The sequence below is a fragment of the Theropithecus gelada genome, chromosome 4, assembly GCF_003255815.1.
Source record: "Theropithecus gelada isolate Dixy chromosome 4, Tgel_1.0, whole genome shotgun sequence".
In the NCBI taxonomy this organism is placed as follows: domain Eukaryota; kingdom Metazoa; phylum Chordata; class Mammalia; order Primates; family Cercopithecidae; genus Theropithecus; species Theropithecus gelada.
In genome coordinates, this window is record NC_037671.1 from 158,145,309 (window position 1) to 158,162,599 (window position 17,291).

At 35.6% G+C, this 17,291-nt stretch overlaps 1 protein-coding gene across 2 annotated transcripts in view; it reads left to right on the top strand.

Annotated features, from left to right (window-relative positions):
- EYA4 (EYA transcriptional coactivator and phosphatase 4) overlaps positions 1–17,291 on the top strand; it is a 292,029-nt gene that overhangs the window by 233,116 nt on the left and 41,622 nt on the right. For both annotated transcript variants that reach the window (XM_025382440.1, XM_025382441.1), the window contains 3 exons: positions 2,002–2,167; positions 11,717–11,853; positions 13,589–13,672. In XM_025382440.1, the coding sequence (XP_025238225.1) occupies positions 2,002–2,167; positions 11,717–11,853; positions 13,589–13,672 (387 nt within the window). The remainder of the gene's footprint in view (positions 1–2,001; positions 2,168–11,716; positions 11,854–13,588; positions 13,673–17,291) is intronic.

A 17,291-nucleotide genomic window follows, 5' to 3' on the forward strand; every position in this document is an offset into this window, starting at 1 on the left:
GGGGGGAGGGATTGCATTGGGAGTTATACCTGATGTAAATGACGAGTTGATGGGTGCAGCAGACCAACATGGCACAAGTATACATATGTAAGAAACCTGCACGTTATGCACATGTACCCTACAACTTAAAGTATGATAATAATAAATAAATTTAAAAAAAATAAAATAAAATAAAATAAATAAATAAATAAAAAATAAAAATAAATTTAAAAAAGGCTGGAGTTTAGTTAGTGCATGAGGGGCAAGTGCGGAAACACATTTGCAGAGATAGGTGGGGGCCTACTGACGTAAGGCCTGGTGGTTTACAATAAGGAATTTGGATTCTATTCCAAGCCCAGTGGGAGGCTATGATGATATTTTGAGCAAGAAAATTACATCATTTAATTTATGTTTTGAGAAGATAACTCTACCACCAAGGTCTTTGGAGAAAGTCAAAAATGGAAAGAGGAAATAAATTTAAAAATGAATACATTGCCTGCAACAGGACGAAAAGGGAACTTGGACAAGGGGGACGACAGTGGAAATGAAAAGAAAGGGAGATCTTTGAGATATGTTTGAATATGAAAAGACATTATATTCCCCAGTGGGGAATAGCCTGGACCTTTCCAGTATGTAACCTCATCGTCTTCTGCAGGAATTAGTGGGCTAACAGAGCGCTTCAGCACAGATGTTTGACTTAGGCACTCTGGGTTCAAATGTAGCTCTGAAACTTACTAGCTGTGTGACCTTGTGCAAATCACTTAACCACTCTGTGCCTTAGTCCCCTTCAATGTAAAATGAATATAGTATTAAGACCACATAAGATTATGAGGATTAAATGAGTAAATATATTTGAGCCCTTAAAACAGTGTCTTGATACAGAGTAAGCACTATGTACGTCTGCTATCACTGTTTTATTTTGAGAGATATTGCTAGGAACTTTGTTTAGATATGATGAGGTTTTTGTTCTTGGCTCACAAGTGATAGTAGGAAACATTGGATCTTGAAATTTTCAGACTAATAGAATTTTAGTTTTCTGCCATATTACCTAATCCTTTATGATAGTATACATATTTACTTATAAGATTATTTCTTTTATTTTTTGGAAACCACATCAAATGTAGATCTTTGTTTCCTTTGGAACACATTTCATTTGGGGATCTTAATGTTATCGGTGATGACCAAGGATTTGTCATCACTGATAACATTTTGGGCTGACATATGCTAGATATATTAAACACCAGTTATCACAACAATTCCTTACTCATCATCCTACTATGTAAAAGGATTTTGAAGGGTCATTATCATCATTTTAAGGTTCTTAAAATTTTTTAATAAAAAGCAGGTCAAGGGTGTTGATTCAGTGTTTTCATTTATCTCTGTAACAAAGGAGGGAGACTAAATAATTGAAAAGTTCACTAAAGACTTTAAGTCAAGGCCTCAGGTGTCATACAGTTTGTGAGAGGCTGGGTAAAAAAAAAAAAAAAAAGTCATATTCATCTTCTTTTATTTACTTTTTACCTCCTGCCAAGAAAACAGAATTATCAGTGGTAGCCCAGAAAGGAACAAAAATCACAAAAATGCAGACTGAGGTCTTTGTGGAGTCTAGGAGGGGCAGCCCCAACTCCTTGCTGGTAATGTTAGAAGATATGTAAGAACTGATTTTGTGAATATGAGCTGATTCCATCTCCTTCTTTCCTCTTCAAACACGTAGGTCCTGATGATGTAAATGCTTGAATAAGTAATTATCAGGAGCAAAGTGAAGCATATACTAACTTTAATCACATTAAAATTTGTATACTGGACCTGGTTTGCCAAAACAATAGGGTATTTCACTACTACGTGCTTATAAGAGATGCCCACCAAGTAGTCTCTGCTCATGAGGAGCACCTCAAAGCTGTGGACTCAGAAACAAACGGGGCTGAGTACTAATCTTTCAGTTACTGTAATGACTGGTTTTCTTTGGAGAGTATTAAAGAGTAATTTCTCTTTCAAACACACACATCTCAATTATTGTTTCAGGATTATCCATCCTATACAGCCTTTGGCCAAAACCAGTATGCACAGTATTACTCAGCATCAACGTATGGAGCGTATATGACATCAAATAACACAGCCGATGGCACACCCTCTTCAACCTCTACTTACCAGTTGCAGGAATCTCTCCCAGGACTGACTAACCAACCAGGTACAGATCTTCACCCAGGTGAAATACTTTTATATGTTTTGCAGTATCTAGTAAAATGGAGAAAGTGGACATTCCGAAAACATGGCTGAAAGCTCTCAGATAATTGTGCTGATGTTTGATCTGTGGTAGCATGACTGTATAAGATGAGGCTCTTCTGGCATTCCAGAAGATCCTTCTTTTAGATATGGGACAGATAGGCGATTTTAATCTCTAAATAATGGTGTACATATGAATATGGAGCTTTTACCAGACTCATTATTCATTTTGTGAAGAACTTGCAACAAAATTGTAATATTATCTTCCTTGAGTATGACTGATATTATTTCCTTTATGCTAAAGAGACTGCATAAGCCCTTCACCTTTGTAAGTTGTTAGTAGCTCTAGCCAGTGAACATTTCCTACATTCCTGGGATTTGTAGAATCAGTGGTAGGTAGTTTAATGTCTTTGTGTGATCAGTGTGTATTTAAAATCCGTTGTGTGTTTCATTATCTGAAACTTGCAGTATTCAAATTGCATTTGCTACACATAATTTGACACAGCTGAAGTATTTAAAGTTAAAAGCAAATTTAACAGAGACTCAGCATAATCCTAAGAAAAGTTCCAGGACTTTTTGGAGAAATTATTGAGATGGTTCTAAAATCACAAGGAAAGGTGGATGAATTAGAATAGTCAAAACTATTTTTAAAAATAAGAAACAAGTTTGAAGACTCAGATTACCTGATTTAAAGACTTATAATGTACAGTAATCAAGAGAATGTGAAAGGATAGACGCATAGAGCAATGAAACACAATGGAGAGTCCAGAAACAGAGGCGTATTTATGCTAGAAAGCAGATTTTTGAATCAGGATACAAAGGCCAGTCTTTTTAAACAAATGGTGCTGGAACAATTGGACATCTATGTGCAAAAGAGGAAAGAATCTCAACTTGTATACAAAAATTACCTCAAAATGGATTGTAAGCCTACATCCAAAAAGCTAAAACTATAGAACTTCTAGAAGAAAAAAATGGTGAAAATCTTTGTGACTCTGGTCTACATAAAGATTTTATAGATATGACATTAAAAACACAATTCATACAAGAAAAGAACAGATAAAATTAGATTTCAAAAAATTGTAAAGAACTTTTGCTCTTCAAAAGACACTGTTATAAGAATAAAAAGACAAGCTATAGATTGGAGAAAGTATTTATAATGCACATACTGATAAAGGAATTATAGAAACATATAAAGAACTCTCAAAAGTCACTAAGAAAAATGAGGTTAAGAAATTTTTAAAATATCAGTAATTTGTTCAAGTATATTTTTCTGCCTTCAGTTATTTGCAAGATCCAAATTCATCTCTACTTCTTTTTTACTCAGCTTTGGATGGGAGGGAAAATAGGGAAACATGGTCACAATACTGTAAAACAGTCTTTTTAACTGGACCAGTGGGGCCAAGATGACTCAATGCCATTAAATGATTGTTTATTGAGTGCATGTTAAGTATCAGCACTGTGCAAGAAACTGGTATTTCAGCAGTGAATGAGCTCCTTGCACACCTTTAGCTTCCATTTAACAAGCAAGACAAGGATCAAGCAAGTAATTACAATAGTGAGAAAGGGAAAATGGTAGGTCATATGGGGGATATTAACAAGTAAACTAATTTGGACATAAAGTAAAAATGAAACTGATATTTTAAGCAACAGCCAAGATATGTTTATATCATGAATTGATGAAATGATAACATTCATGATTTGTAGTTCCCTGTTCAGAACATAATCTTTACCTGTGGGTCCAAGGAATAATTGTCTAGTAGATGCAGCTTGTCTTTGATGCCCCTACATTTTAGTTTCTTTCCCCTTACCTTCCTTTTATATCCTCCTACCTGTGAACAGACAGCCCCTTTGAATTTCTGGTCCTTGTCTCTTTGGGGCTCTCTGTTTTGGATTTTTCAGCTAGCCTTAGCCTCCCTGGGTATCTGTACCTCTTGCAAGGCCAAGATTAGGGTGAGGTCAGTGAAGCACCCAGAGCAAAAAATGTAAGGTGGAACTCGTTCTTAAATTTTGTGCCCTAGGCACCTTACTCATTAGCCCCAGCCCAAATCACATGTTCCAAATCTGTCATGATACTCTTTGGGTCAATACTTGCATCGCATCAAAGATCTTCTTTCATTCAAAGAATGAATGATTTCAGAATTCCTTGCTTAACAAGCAGTTACTTTAGGAAGGGAGATATTGGAAGGTTTTTCTCAGTGATGAATGTGTGGGGAAAACAAGGTAGGGTGAGTATTTAAAAATGAAATCACAGATATATTTAATCATCAAGATATCAGAGACTGAATGACGGACAAGACCAGCAGGGTGTTTTTTTAATTTGCTAGACTACAGCTACCAAGAATGAAACCCATTTGTGTACTCAGATACGGTATATGCTATGTAGAGCTTTGTGTAAAATGTTGCTTTTGCTCCAATTTCCATATAATCACAAGAAAGCTTCTCTGCAGGAAAAACACAGATGGTTACTTTCCTTATTAGAATAATCAGTATTGAAAATAGATATTTATTCATATTAAATATATTAAATGCAGGCAGGTAGATAGTCTGAGTATGTGACTTTGGATGTGACACATTCACATATGGAATTCTGACTTTCACTATCAGAATGCTGCAATTTCATCAGGCCTCCATTGGTTGCTAAGGCCAAGAAATATAGTTTGACATCATTTTCGGATTTTATTAGACTGTCTGTTGAATTTAAAGAAGGAATTAATTCTGCTTATAACTATATTATTCTCTCAACCAGAATTGTAACAACACACATGTCTGGATCTTTAAAGAATTCTATGACCTCAGACCTTCAGTCAATGTAGTTTTAAGTTTAATTTTGCCTTTTTAGATCTGGCATACAGCCAAAAAGCAAACAAGTTTATAACTATGGAATTTTTCTTTATTATTGATGGAATCTGATGTATTTAGTTCAAGGGCAAGAAAAGTATTTCCCGTTGACTGGTTCTGCATTTTGGACTTAAAGTAGAAACCTAAAATGAAACCCACAGTTTTCCATAGAACAGTTACTGTTGAATTCTACTTTTATAATGAAAACATACCTTATATTCAGTAAGAGACAGCTGGTTGTTCTGATTTAGAGATAAGCTTAATGAAATAAAGTGGGATCTAAATATCCCAAACTTAAAAGGTACAGTTATTCATTACTGTACTGATTAAAGGATAATTATTCAATCATGTATAGTATTGGGTCAAGAAAAGCCTAGGGCAATTTTGTAATGACTGATGTTATTTGGAAATTGCAAATAGCATTCCATTATTTAATTTACCTTATTAGGCAGTTTGACAGTGGATTTAAAGAAACACTACAATGCTGATTAAGAGCAGACATTTTACTTCATTATCTTTCCAAAGGTCTTCTTTAAGGTAAAATTTATATTGGGTATATCATATTTTTTATTTGTATATGAAAGTTTGAGGACAGATTCGCACATGAAGATGAGAAATATTTTTATAGCTCCTCCTTTTCAAATATTTTAAACATCTTTAAGATCAAATACAGTTAGTCTTGTATAACACTATTGTGTTTTACCCTGAGACTTTGAAAAACGTTACAATACATTAGCTAATTGAACCTAACAAGGGATCCAGAAAAGTAAAGGATGTAGTAAGATCATTTCACTCTCTGAAAAGAAGCCAATTTCTTAGGCAGAACACAGCAGCCTTTTGATAACTTCATGGTATTTCACGTAAGGAAAGGAAGGGAAGCAAAGTGCTAACTCATCTAATGGAAACTAACAAGAGGATTTAGATAGAAAGGACCACATTCAACTGCTCTGCCAATTTACATTTTCCCTACCTGTAGCATTGCTATGCCCTTGTGCAATTACCTGAGTGAAATTTGGCAGAGGCACTGGAATTAACAGCTTTCTCCTTTTAAAAAAAGTGTCAACAAATGTTTAATGACTGGTTGAGCTCAAGTTCCTGGTTTTACCCTCTATCAGAAGAAAGGATAGCACCTTCAAAAGGAATAGAGGTCAGTACAATTCCACCCGGGTTATTGCTCTAGGAGCCCAGATGTATCGCATGGCCTTTGCAGGACATGCTCTTTTACTTCTGTGAAGTACTTTCAGTGAATTCTTTGGCCCTCCATCTCACAGAAATTATATAACACCCATGTGACTTTTTTAAAAATTTCTTGTTTAACTGACAAATAAAAAAGTGTATATATCGGCTCAATGATCGACACCTGTAATCTCAGCTACTCTGGAAGCTGACGCAAGAAGATTGCTTGACTCCAGGAGTTTGAGTCTTTAAAAATAAATTGTATCTACTTTTGTGTATAACCCATTGTTTTGAAATACATATACATTGTGACATGGCTAAATTGAGCTGATTAATGTATGCATTACCTCGCATGCTTATCATTTTGTGGTGAGAAACCCGAAAATCTATTCTCTTAGTGATTTTTAGAAATACAGTACATTGTTATTTCTTCTAGTAACATGTTGTAAAATAGATATCTTGAACTTACTTCCTCTTGTCTAGCTGAAGTTTTATGTCCTTAGACCAACAGTTCCCCAGTCTCCCTCTCCAGCCACACAGCCCTTAGCAACCACCATCTTACTCACTTCTTCTATGAGTTCAACTTTTTTGCACTCCACATGTAAATGAGATCATGTAGTATTTGTCTTTCTGAGCTTAGCTTATTTCACTTAACATAATGTTCTCTAAGTTCATCCTTGTTGTCTCAAATGACGGGATTTTCTTTTTTAAGGCCAAACAGTATTCCATAATGTACATACACCACATTTCGTTTGTCCGTTTATCCATTGATGAACACTTAGGTTGACTCCATATCTTGGCTACTTGTGAATAATGCCGCAGTGAACATGGAAGTGTGGATATTTCTTCAACATACTGATTTCATTTCCTTTGCTATATACCCAGCGGTGTGATAGCTGGATCATATGGTAGTTCTGTTTTTAGGAACTTCCATAGTGTTTTCTATAATGGCTGATATGGTTTGGCTGTGTCGCCACCCAAAATCTCATCTTGAATTGTAATCCCCCTAATCCCCATGTGTCAAGGGAGAGACCAGGTGAAGGTAATTGAATCATGGGGCAGTTTCCTCCATGCTGTTCTTATGATAATGAGTGAGTTCTCATGAAATCTGACAGTTTTATACATGTTTGGTAGTTCCTTCTGCTTTCCTTCTCCTTCCTGCCGCCTTGTGAAGAAGGTGCCTTGCTTCCCCTTCCCCTTCTGCCGTGATTGTAAGTCTCCTGAGGCTTCCTCAGCCATGCTGAACTGAGTCAGCTAAACCTCTTTCCTTTGTAAATTACCCACTCTCGAGTAGTTCTTTATAGCCATGTGAAAACAGACTAAATGGCTGTGCTAATTTTCACTCCTACCAGCAGTGTGCAAGATTTTCATCCTCCACAGCATCTCCTACACTTGTTATCTTTCCTCTTTTAGATAATAGCCATTTTAACAGGTGTGAGGTGGTATCTCATTGTAGTTTTAATTTGCATTTCTTTGATGATGAGTCATGTTGAGCATTTTTCATACAACTGTTGTCATTTTTATGTCTTCTTTTGAGTGATGACCATGCCAACCCATTGCCCATTTTTTATTTGGGTTATTTGTTTTTTACTATTGAGTCGTTTCAGTTCGTTATGTGTTTTGGATATTAACCCTTTTATCAGATGTATGGTTTGCAAATATTTTCTCTCTCTCTACTAGGTTGTTATATGACTCTTTTATTAGTAGAAGCAGATCTGGGTTTGACCTTTTGGTAACCTGAAGAGTCCACTGCTGTTTGCCTGAGAAAGTATAACCAAATGGTTAAAGCAGGAGTTCTGCAATCATACCAGTGTTGCATCATACAAGCTATTTAATTTTGATAAATTAATTCCCTCTTCTCCAGTTTCTCCATTATTAAAAGACAATAATGAAGGACCTAATTCACTGGTTGGAGTAAGGTTTGAGTCTCACACACACACACACACACGCACACACATACACACACAGATATATATACACACACATATATATACAGACATACACATATATATATAAAATGTTTCATAACAAAGAGCTTTGACAAATCAGTAAGACAAAGACAAACAACCTAGTTTTCTTAATGGGCAAAAGATCTAACAGTTACTTCATTAAAAAGAAGATATCAAATGAACAAGAAACATGAAAAAGTATTCTTCATAATTACTCATCAGGAAAATTCTAATTAAAACCACAGTGAGATACCATCACACACCCAAAATGGTGAAAATAAAAAAGACTAACAATATCAAGTATTGACAAGAATGTGGAATAACGGAAACTCTCATTGTGGTAAGAGAGTAAATTAATACTGTCTTTAATAAAAATGGGCAATGGGTTAGCATGGTCATTAATACACTGAAAAGAGAGTAATACACTGAAAAAAGGTCAGTGTCTGTCAAAGATGAACATATGCCTTCCTTCTGACTCAGGAATCACATTGTCAGGTATACATACCCAAGAGGAATTAAGAGCTTATATCCACAAAGACATGTACAAGAATGTATATAGCAGCTTTATTTATAGTAACCTAAAATTGTGAATAACTCAAATGCCCAGCAACAGAATGGATACACTGTAATAGATAGAGTGTAGTATATATACATGAAGAAGTTCTAGCCACATTAAGGAAAGGACAACTGCTGTCCCAGGCTAGAATATGGATTATCTCACAGCAGTGAATGAAGCCAAACACGTATTTCAATAAAAAAAAAAATTTTAAAGACAGTGCATGACATGTACTAAGGGGTGAATAAATGTAGAGTTACCTTTCATAGTTTTCTTAAAAGGCTGTCTTTACCCCCATCAAAACACTTCTGCCCATTTTTTGTCCAAATTCTTAGAGCCCCTTTAAGATTCTTCAGTAATTTGAAAAGCATCAATGGGAATAAAGTCTTAGATTTACTGAAAGCTAGATACGTCCTATAACCACAGTCTTTTCCCTTTCCTCTTCTGCTCTTTTCACCCCTTTGCTGTGACAGCTGCTGGATCCCAGTTCATTTGAATAGCAGAATTATTCCTGCTAAACTCCTCCTTTATGGACTCAGCCTACAACCACCCATGATTGGGATTTCTCAAGTTTTTGTCCTGTCAGCTCTTGCACTGTGGCAGGAACAAAGTTGCCTTATGATAGTTAACACTTGAAAATTGATCTATAATGACTATAAGGAGAGGTTTTATGGAATGTCATCCAAAATGTTTTTTAAATGCATGCTTTATAAGTGAGGGTTAATTTTAATCACCATTTTATTTGAAAGCAGACATTTGGTTTGTGGGATATAGTAACCTCAGGAAAATTCTGTTTCAAAAATAATTAAAAATGGAACTTTTATGTTCTTTTATTTAAAAGTTGGTGTATATTCAGACACCTAAAGACTAATTTAATGCCTATACAAATAAGGTGAAACATGATTGACTATAAGACAAGGCTATATTCAACCCCATAACTTAAAAACCTTATTACTATGCTATCTACTGTCACCCAGGTGATAACATAGACCTATGAAATGAACTATGCTGGCAATATTTTAAGTGCAAATAATATCTGGAGCACAGGCATATTTTTTTGATCATGTCCTGACATGCAGTGTTTCCCAAAGAAAATGTTAGAGGTTAGCGATGTAAAAATTACTGTTTCTTAGAAAAAGTGATGCCTAGTTCGTTCAGATTTGTTTATTTAGATTAATAACTGCTTGGTTGTCCTCAGGATTATTTTATTTTAATTTTTAAATTTAATGATAAAAAATGATAGCCATAATATCTTTTCATTTCAAAATCATGTAATTTAAATTTAATGTGGTTTGCCTTCTGTCTTAGAAATTTTCACTTTATACATATAATTTAAATGAAATTAAATATAAATCAGATTTATCCCTCAGTAATCCAGAAAGCTGCTATGAAACTGAGTTTTAGAGAGATTGACTAAAATACTTGAATTCATGTAGTAATTCTGACTCTTCAGCTTGTTATACTGTATCTCACAGTTGCCTCAGTTTATCTTAACAATTGTTCCCACAGGTTTGCCACTACTCAGTACTCTCTACCTCCTAACATACATGCTCACAAGCTTTAATCATTTCAGAGTTTAGGTATCTATGGGACATGCAGAAATATTAGATAAAAAGTCTGAAACTTAGGATGTGGCCTAGTTGGAGATATAGGTTTATGTATGAGTCATCACAGATAGGGTCATTAACACATGAGAGAGTTAAGTCCCCTAGATTGTGTGGAGTGAGGACAGTGATCAGATGATGGAATTCTGACATACTAGCTCATAAGGAATGGGAAAAGTACAGGAACCAATGTTTTCTCGATGGAGAAGGACTGATTGGAGTGATTCTAGAACTAGGAGAGTGCACAGTATCAGCTGTCAAATAGTAGTTTCGAGGAGGTGGTGTTTAAGAGAATCACACACAGCACAGAGATCCTGGAAGACAAGGACTGAGTCTGTCTATTGCATTTGTCAACCAGGTGATTTCTGGGGACTCTTAGCAGGAGTATTTTTATCGTGTTTTGGTGAACTGAAGCTAGATTATGATACATTGGATATCAGTAAGTGGGGACAGATGTGCTGTCCAGTGCTGCAGCCACTGGCCACACGTGACTCTTGAGCACTTGTAACGTTGCTGGTGTAGATTGAGATCTGCTCTAAGCATAGAATGCTGCACAACATTTCAAAGACTTAGTATGAAAAAGAAAATGTAAAACATATAATTGATAATTTTATATTGATTACATACTGATATAACATGAATATATTGAGTCAGTTAACACATTGATTACATACTGATATGATAACATGGATATATTAGGTCAATTAACGTATAAGTAATACTAATTTTACATATCTCTTTTTACTTTTTTTTAACATAGCTGATAAAAACCTTTAAAATTTTATATAAGATCACATTTGTGGCTCACATGGTATTTCTGTCATATAGCACTAGTACGTACTATTTTAACAAGTGTTATTTAAAAGAGAAAATGGAAGCAAATAGTATCTAGATGGAAATGCAGGTCAGAGGGAAGGACTTTTAAATTTATCAGTGACCCCAAGAAATGGGGGAGGTCTAAGGGAAGATGAGAGAGGGTTTGACTAATGAAGCGTGACTTCCTAGGAGGTGGGGTTGGGAGTCACGTTTGCAGGTGGAGGGATGGAATTGATCCAGAAGAAGACATCTCATTCTCTGAACTGTGACAAAAAAGGAGGTGAGGACATATCTAAATGGAGATAAATATGTAGGTGAAGGTATAGACAGGAAGCTGAAGGCATATGGTATAGAAAAGACGTTCAAGTTTGATAGATCACATAGATTAAAACTAGTAGGAGTTTGTGTAAACTACAAAAGTTCTGACTCACTTGTGTGTGCTTGGGATTATAAATCTCGTTTTTGCCATACGGAGGTTTTATGGTATAGGAATTTGTTAAGATAATTAATAATGAAGACTCATACTTGATCTAATAATGAAGTACTATTCTTGACACAAGTCATGTTATCTATAGCAGAGTTCGATACCATGCAGAGTCCCTCCACACCCATCAAAGATCTTGATGAGAGAACCTGTAGGAGTTCTGGGTCAAAGTCCAGAGGAAGAGGCCGGAAAAATAATCCCTCCCCGCCTCCTGATAGCGACCTGGAGGTATGCCTACTCATTCTTAAAGATTATAGTATGATGCTTTATTTTACTGAATGATACATTCTCTATCTTGCAGTTCCATTATGTTTCAAACTTAAAAAACAAGATATGCTCACGCCTATGATCCCAGTACTTTGGGAGGCCAAGGTGGGCAGATCACAAGGTCAGGAGATCGAGACCATCCTGGCTAACACAGTGAACCCCATTTCTACTAAAAATACAAAATATTAGCCGGACATGGTGGCAGGCGCCTCTAGTCCCAGCTACTCGAGAGGCTGAGGCAGGAGAATGGCATGAACCTGGGAGGCAGAGCTTGCAGTAAGCAGAGATCATACCACTGCACTCCAGCCTGGGTGACAGAGCAAGACTCTGTCTCAAAAAAAAAAACAACAAGATATATAATGAATTGAATGGACCCACTTTGTCATAGGCATTTTACAACTCTGAAGTTTGAGATTCCATCCATTATCATAGCAAAATTAAAAACAACAATATAAAGATGATATGGCTCTGCAAATTCTTGGCCTGAGATCATTGCATGTTTTGATCTAAATTGGCACTGGAAAATTTTAAAAATATAGCCATTGTTTGTGAGATACTTTTCTGTGTAGCACTGTATTTCATAGCACTAAAGTAATGAAAGATGTCCAAATGGGTCATTAGGTTTAAAAAGATAAAAGTAATTTGTATAGAAAGAAAAATTCATCTTCTAAAAATAGGACAAATTTCAATAATTTAATAATATGTGTTAAAATTTGTGTATCTGAAAATTTCACTGTATGTCATTTTTCTACTTATGAGCTCTTTTAAGATATCTCTGTACTAAGCAGGGTTGATTTTTATTATAAAACGTCAGGAGAAACTATTCTTAACCATAATATGTTACTTCTTACATACTGCATACTTCAGTTAAGAAAAAAATTGAACTTCCAGATTTCGTAAAATCAAGTGACAGACGTTGTGCTTCTTTATAAGAGATAACTTCCTTTTCTTGAACAACAGCAGCAAGTTCACATCACCTCAAGAACTTGACAGGTGATATAAGTGAGTGACCGGGCTGAGTTGCCCAGCAGACTGTGAGGAGCTCAGAGTGAAGGCACGTTCTAAGAGACCTGCCTGTCACTGCCATGTAGGAATGGCAACCAGCCTGGCCACAACTTCTAGTTGCTGTGCTACAGTCAAAACTCTGAAGTTTGTGGGAAATTGCCTAGTTTTCAAATGTTAATTCATAATTTGAAATCTTTCAAAACTCCAGAGAGTCCAACATGCCTGCTGGCCTAATATGACCCCAGGATCCATATTTGACAGTTCTGTTTAGCGGTTACTCATTGATTCTTTTAAATATTTCTTTAAAATCTAATTCTTTGCATAAATTGTGAACGTTTATGAATCCCTAAGGTATGAAACTTTAAAATATGTAGAGTTTCAAGCATGCTTCTATCATAAAGTCTGAATGCATCTCTTTTTGGTGTTAACTACAAGTAAATGTATGGATGAATTTATTCAAGTAAGGACATCTGACTCTTAAGCTTATAATTATTTGTATAATTCCTGCTCCTCAGGCTTTATAGGAGTTAGATTTGGCAAATTTGAGAAACAGAGAAAAGGAATAGTATTATTTTCTATAAAATGATATCAAGATGATCTCTAACAAGAAAGGGAGACATTTTCTGCTTGTAAATAGATTTCTGTTTCCTTGGACTTTTTAATTTTCTGATAATTTATTTTTTGTCTTCAGCGTGTGTTTGTCTGGGATTTGGATGAAACCATCATTGTTTTTCACTCACTGCTCACCGGGTCTTATGCACAGAAGTATGGCAAGGTAAGAAATCAAGAAACATTACTCCAAGAAAACTTGTTATACTTTTTTTTTTTTGGTTTAAAATCAAGGGCCATGTAAAGATGCTTTTAAGTGTTTTTTACTGCAGTCTGTGAAATCTTCTCTTAATTATCTATTTCTAGTATCTTATAGTTCTTTAATGTGAACTGGCAAATTTAACAAAGCTAATTATAAATTGAATTCCTTGCTATTTCTTCAAAAGAACTGAGTTTTCTACATCCAGACCGAGCTTCTTAGTCTCAGATCATTATTTTAGAAAAAAATTTGTAGATCGAAATGGACTTTAAAACATTATAAAATCATATATTATCCCCAATAAAAGAGCTTTAAGAAATTTTTTGAACTAATTTGTTGCAATTGTATAGCAATAGCGAGTAATTTTTCGTCTGACAGATCTTTTGGATTTATGAATGAGTGTTTTTCTGTAACTTGAGTACACATATGAACAGCAACCGAGGTAACACCCCCTCCCATATACAAAGTTAGTGATAGATGGTCTCGTGCTCACCTGCCTTTCTCTCTTGCTATTGTTTTTATTTTTTCTTTTGTTTATGTATGTATTTATTTTATTTTTATTATTATTATTTTTTAGACAAAATCTCACTCTGTCCCTCAGGCTGGAGTGCAGTGGCATGATCTCGGCTCACTGCAACCTCTGCCTCCCGGGCTCAAACAATACTCTTGCCTTAGCCTCTCAAGTAGCTGGGATCACAGGCCCCCGCTGCCACCCCTGGCTAATTTTTGTATTTTTAGTAGAGACGGGGTTTTACCACATTGGCCAGGCTGATCTCAAACTCCTGACCTCCAGTGATCTGCCTGCCGCTCCGCCTCCAAAATGCTGGGATTACAGGTGTGAGCCACCATATTTTTTTAAAAAAAAACTATATTTTTATAGTTAGCTTTGTAACATCATTGTTACAAGCCTCTGTGAGTGCTTCTCCGATGACTGATGCAACTCTAACAGGCTTTTTGGCTGGAAACAGCTGTTTAGGCCATAACTGTTTAAGTCTTAGACTTTGTAGGGCTCATAATCAAACTAGAGCCAACTCAGAATGTGTTGGCTTACTGTCAGTTACTATACTCAAAGTTGTATCTTTGGTTCCTTTACATATCACACTTACAGAAATGTCTTCCTGTGTCTACATAGCATTCCATTATTTGATAATATCTCATGCTCATGCAGTTTTTAGCAACTATATTAAGCTTTGTCTTCTGGACAAGTAATGATAAAATTGCATTCAAGTCTAGTCTTCCTAAATTATACTTTGGGTGAATCTGCATTGCCATTTGGTTTTGGTATAGGTAATGGATATTGCTAAACAGATGTGAAGGTAACAATTTTGTTTAACAACCGTTTATAAGAAGTGTTACCCCTTTATCACAAGTATCATCTAAAGCAATCTTCTACAAAGCAGGATGTATACATGTACACCAGACATACAAGTCACTCCATTGGGATAAAGAAAGGAAATATTAGAATGAATACACACATACACACACATACATTTGTATCTCATATTTATTAATTTTTATTATCTGTTTCACAGTGCACATACTTATAAATACATTGTCTTAGCTCTGCTGCTAAAACAAATCACCATAGACTAGGTGGATTAAATAGCAAACATTTATTTCTCACAGTTTTGGAGGCTGAGAAGGCCAGGGTCAACCTGTCAACAGATTGAATTCTGGTGAGGGCCTGCTTCCGGGTTGACAGATGGCAGTCTTCTTGCCATGTCCTCCACCTCACATGGTGGAGACCAGAGAGAAAAGGAGAGAAAGCAAACTCTTGTGTCTTTTTATAAGGGCACTAATCCCATTCATGAGGGCTTACCCTAAGATCATAATTAAAATATAAGTATATAATTTATCAGTAAGTTATACAGAAATTTGGAGTACACACTTAATAGTCTACTACTGATGAAGTGTGCACCATAAAGTTTCCAGACAATAATCTGAAGGATTTCTTCTAAGTAGTATTGGCTTATCAGAAGTACACAGTAAATCCTGTTGAACTGATTGCAATATTTTTGTGCAGCTAAGTTTCATATTAGATAAGTGTTTAAAATAAACAATCTAATAAGCAGATTGGCCCGAATAAATATCCTGTAAAATAGTCACCATGAGGGGTTATACCTAAATATCCATGTTGCCCCCATTGTGCCAAATCAGTGGTAGAACTCATCTTTTGGAATTATCGTTAGCCTTTTGACATATTTCCTGGCTTCACATCTTTATCCTTTTGTGGTCATTTTGATCTTTAAAAATAATAAGATCATTTGGAACCAAGGCAGTGATAAGGAGCATGGTAAAACTGTCACTGTATACATTTGTTTTATTTTTGTCAAAAATACCATAGAGTAATGAAGCTGCCTTTCTCAATTTACTCATAAACTGGCTTTAAGAGCAATTCTAAAAAGCAAAGTTCAACTTCTCTCAGCACTGCTGCATCATGGAAATAAAACTGTCAGCTCCCAGGATGTCGATGGAACATGCAGCACTCATTTCAACATACAAGTTTTATTTTTCCAAAGTACTGCCCTAAAAGGTTTTTTTCAAATACAAAATGGAGACTCTCTGTGCATCCTCTATACTTCCAGAAGGTTAAAACAGTAGAGAATACCAAAAGGGTGGGGCAAAGTGAGGGGAAGAAGGAAACTAACCTTTATGGAAGGCTCATGATGTGCCAGGCAGGAAGCATCCCACAGTGTGAAGGGGTAGGCTGTTCTCTCAAAGCTATAGATGAGGAAACATATACAGAGAAGTAATAATAATGTGTCCACAGCCACACAACCAGTCAATGGCAGAGATGAGTCCTGGGGCCCCAGATTCTTTGACGCCAGAGCCCACGTTCTTTCTGCCACAGCACATCGCATGGCCTAGACAGTTAATATACTGGGAATGCAATAGAAAAGTAATATTTCTGAACAGAAGTAAAGACAATTTTAGTGAGGTTTTGCGTATGCAGTTGGGTGAGTTCTCTTTTAAGTTGTAATTTTAGTGATCTTCTCTCAGACACTTGGGATGTGTTTTCATCAAGAGGTAAAACTTAAGAAATATTCCATGAAATAGAATATGGCAGACAATCATCAGTACCTGCTGGTGGGGCAGAGTACGGAAAGAATCAGAGGCACTACTGGAAGGGAATGAGAAAGATAAACTTACATTTATAGGATACCTGTCATGTGGTTCAGCCGATGTTTGACATTTTAGAAGCAATAGGGTGGTGGTGAAAGGCAAAAGCTTTCGAGTCAGATAAACTTAAGTTTGAAAATACAATTCTGATGCTGACAGCATTCTGACTCTGGCAAATTACTTAAATATTCAGTTTCAAAATCTGTAAAATGGGATTAACACCATCTGTTAGATTGACCACATTGAATAATGTTTTTACTCAGAGCAATTTAAGAAAACTAAAGTAAAAGCGTTTTTAGGCTATATTTTTTTCTAATAAAAATAAAAACACCCTTATTGAATTCCATGAAAAACAACTTATATTGCCTTATTTATTGAATTATTGCTTATATGTTTTCTAAAAGTTGTTTTATCATTGACAGTTTTCTTAATATAATTCAGAAAATCGGCACTGCCTTTTAGCCAG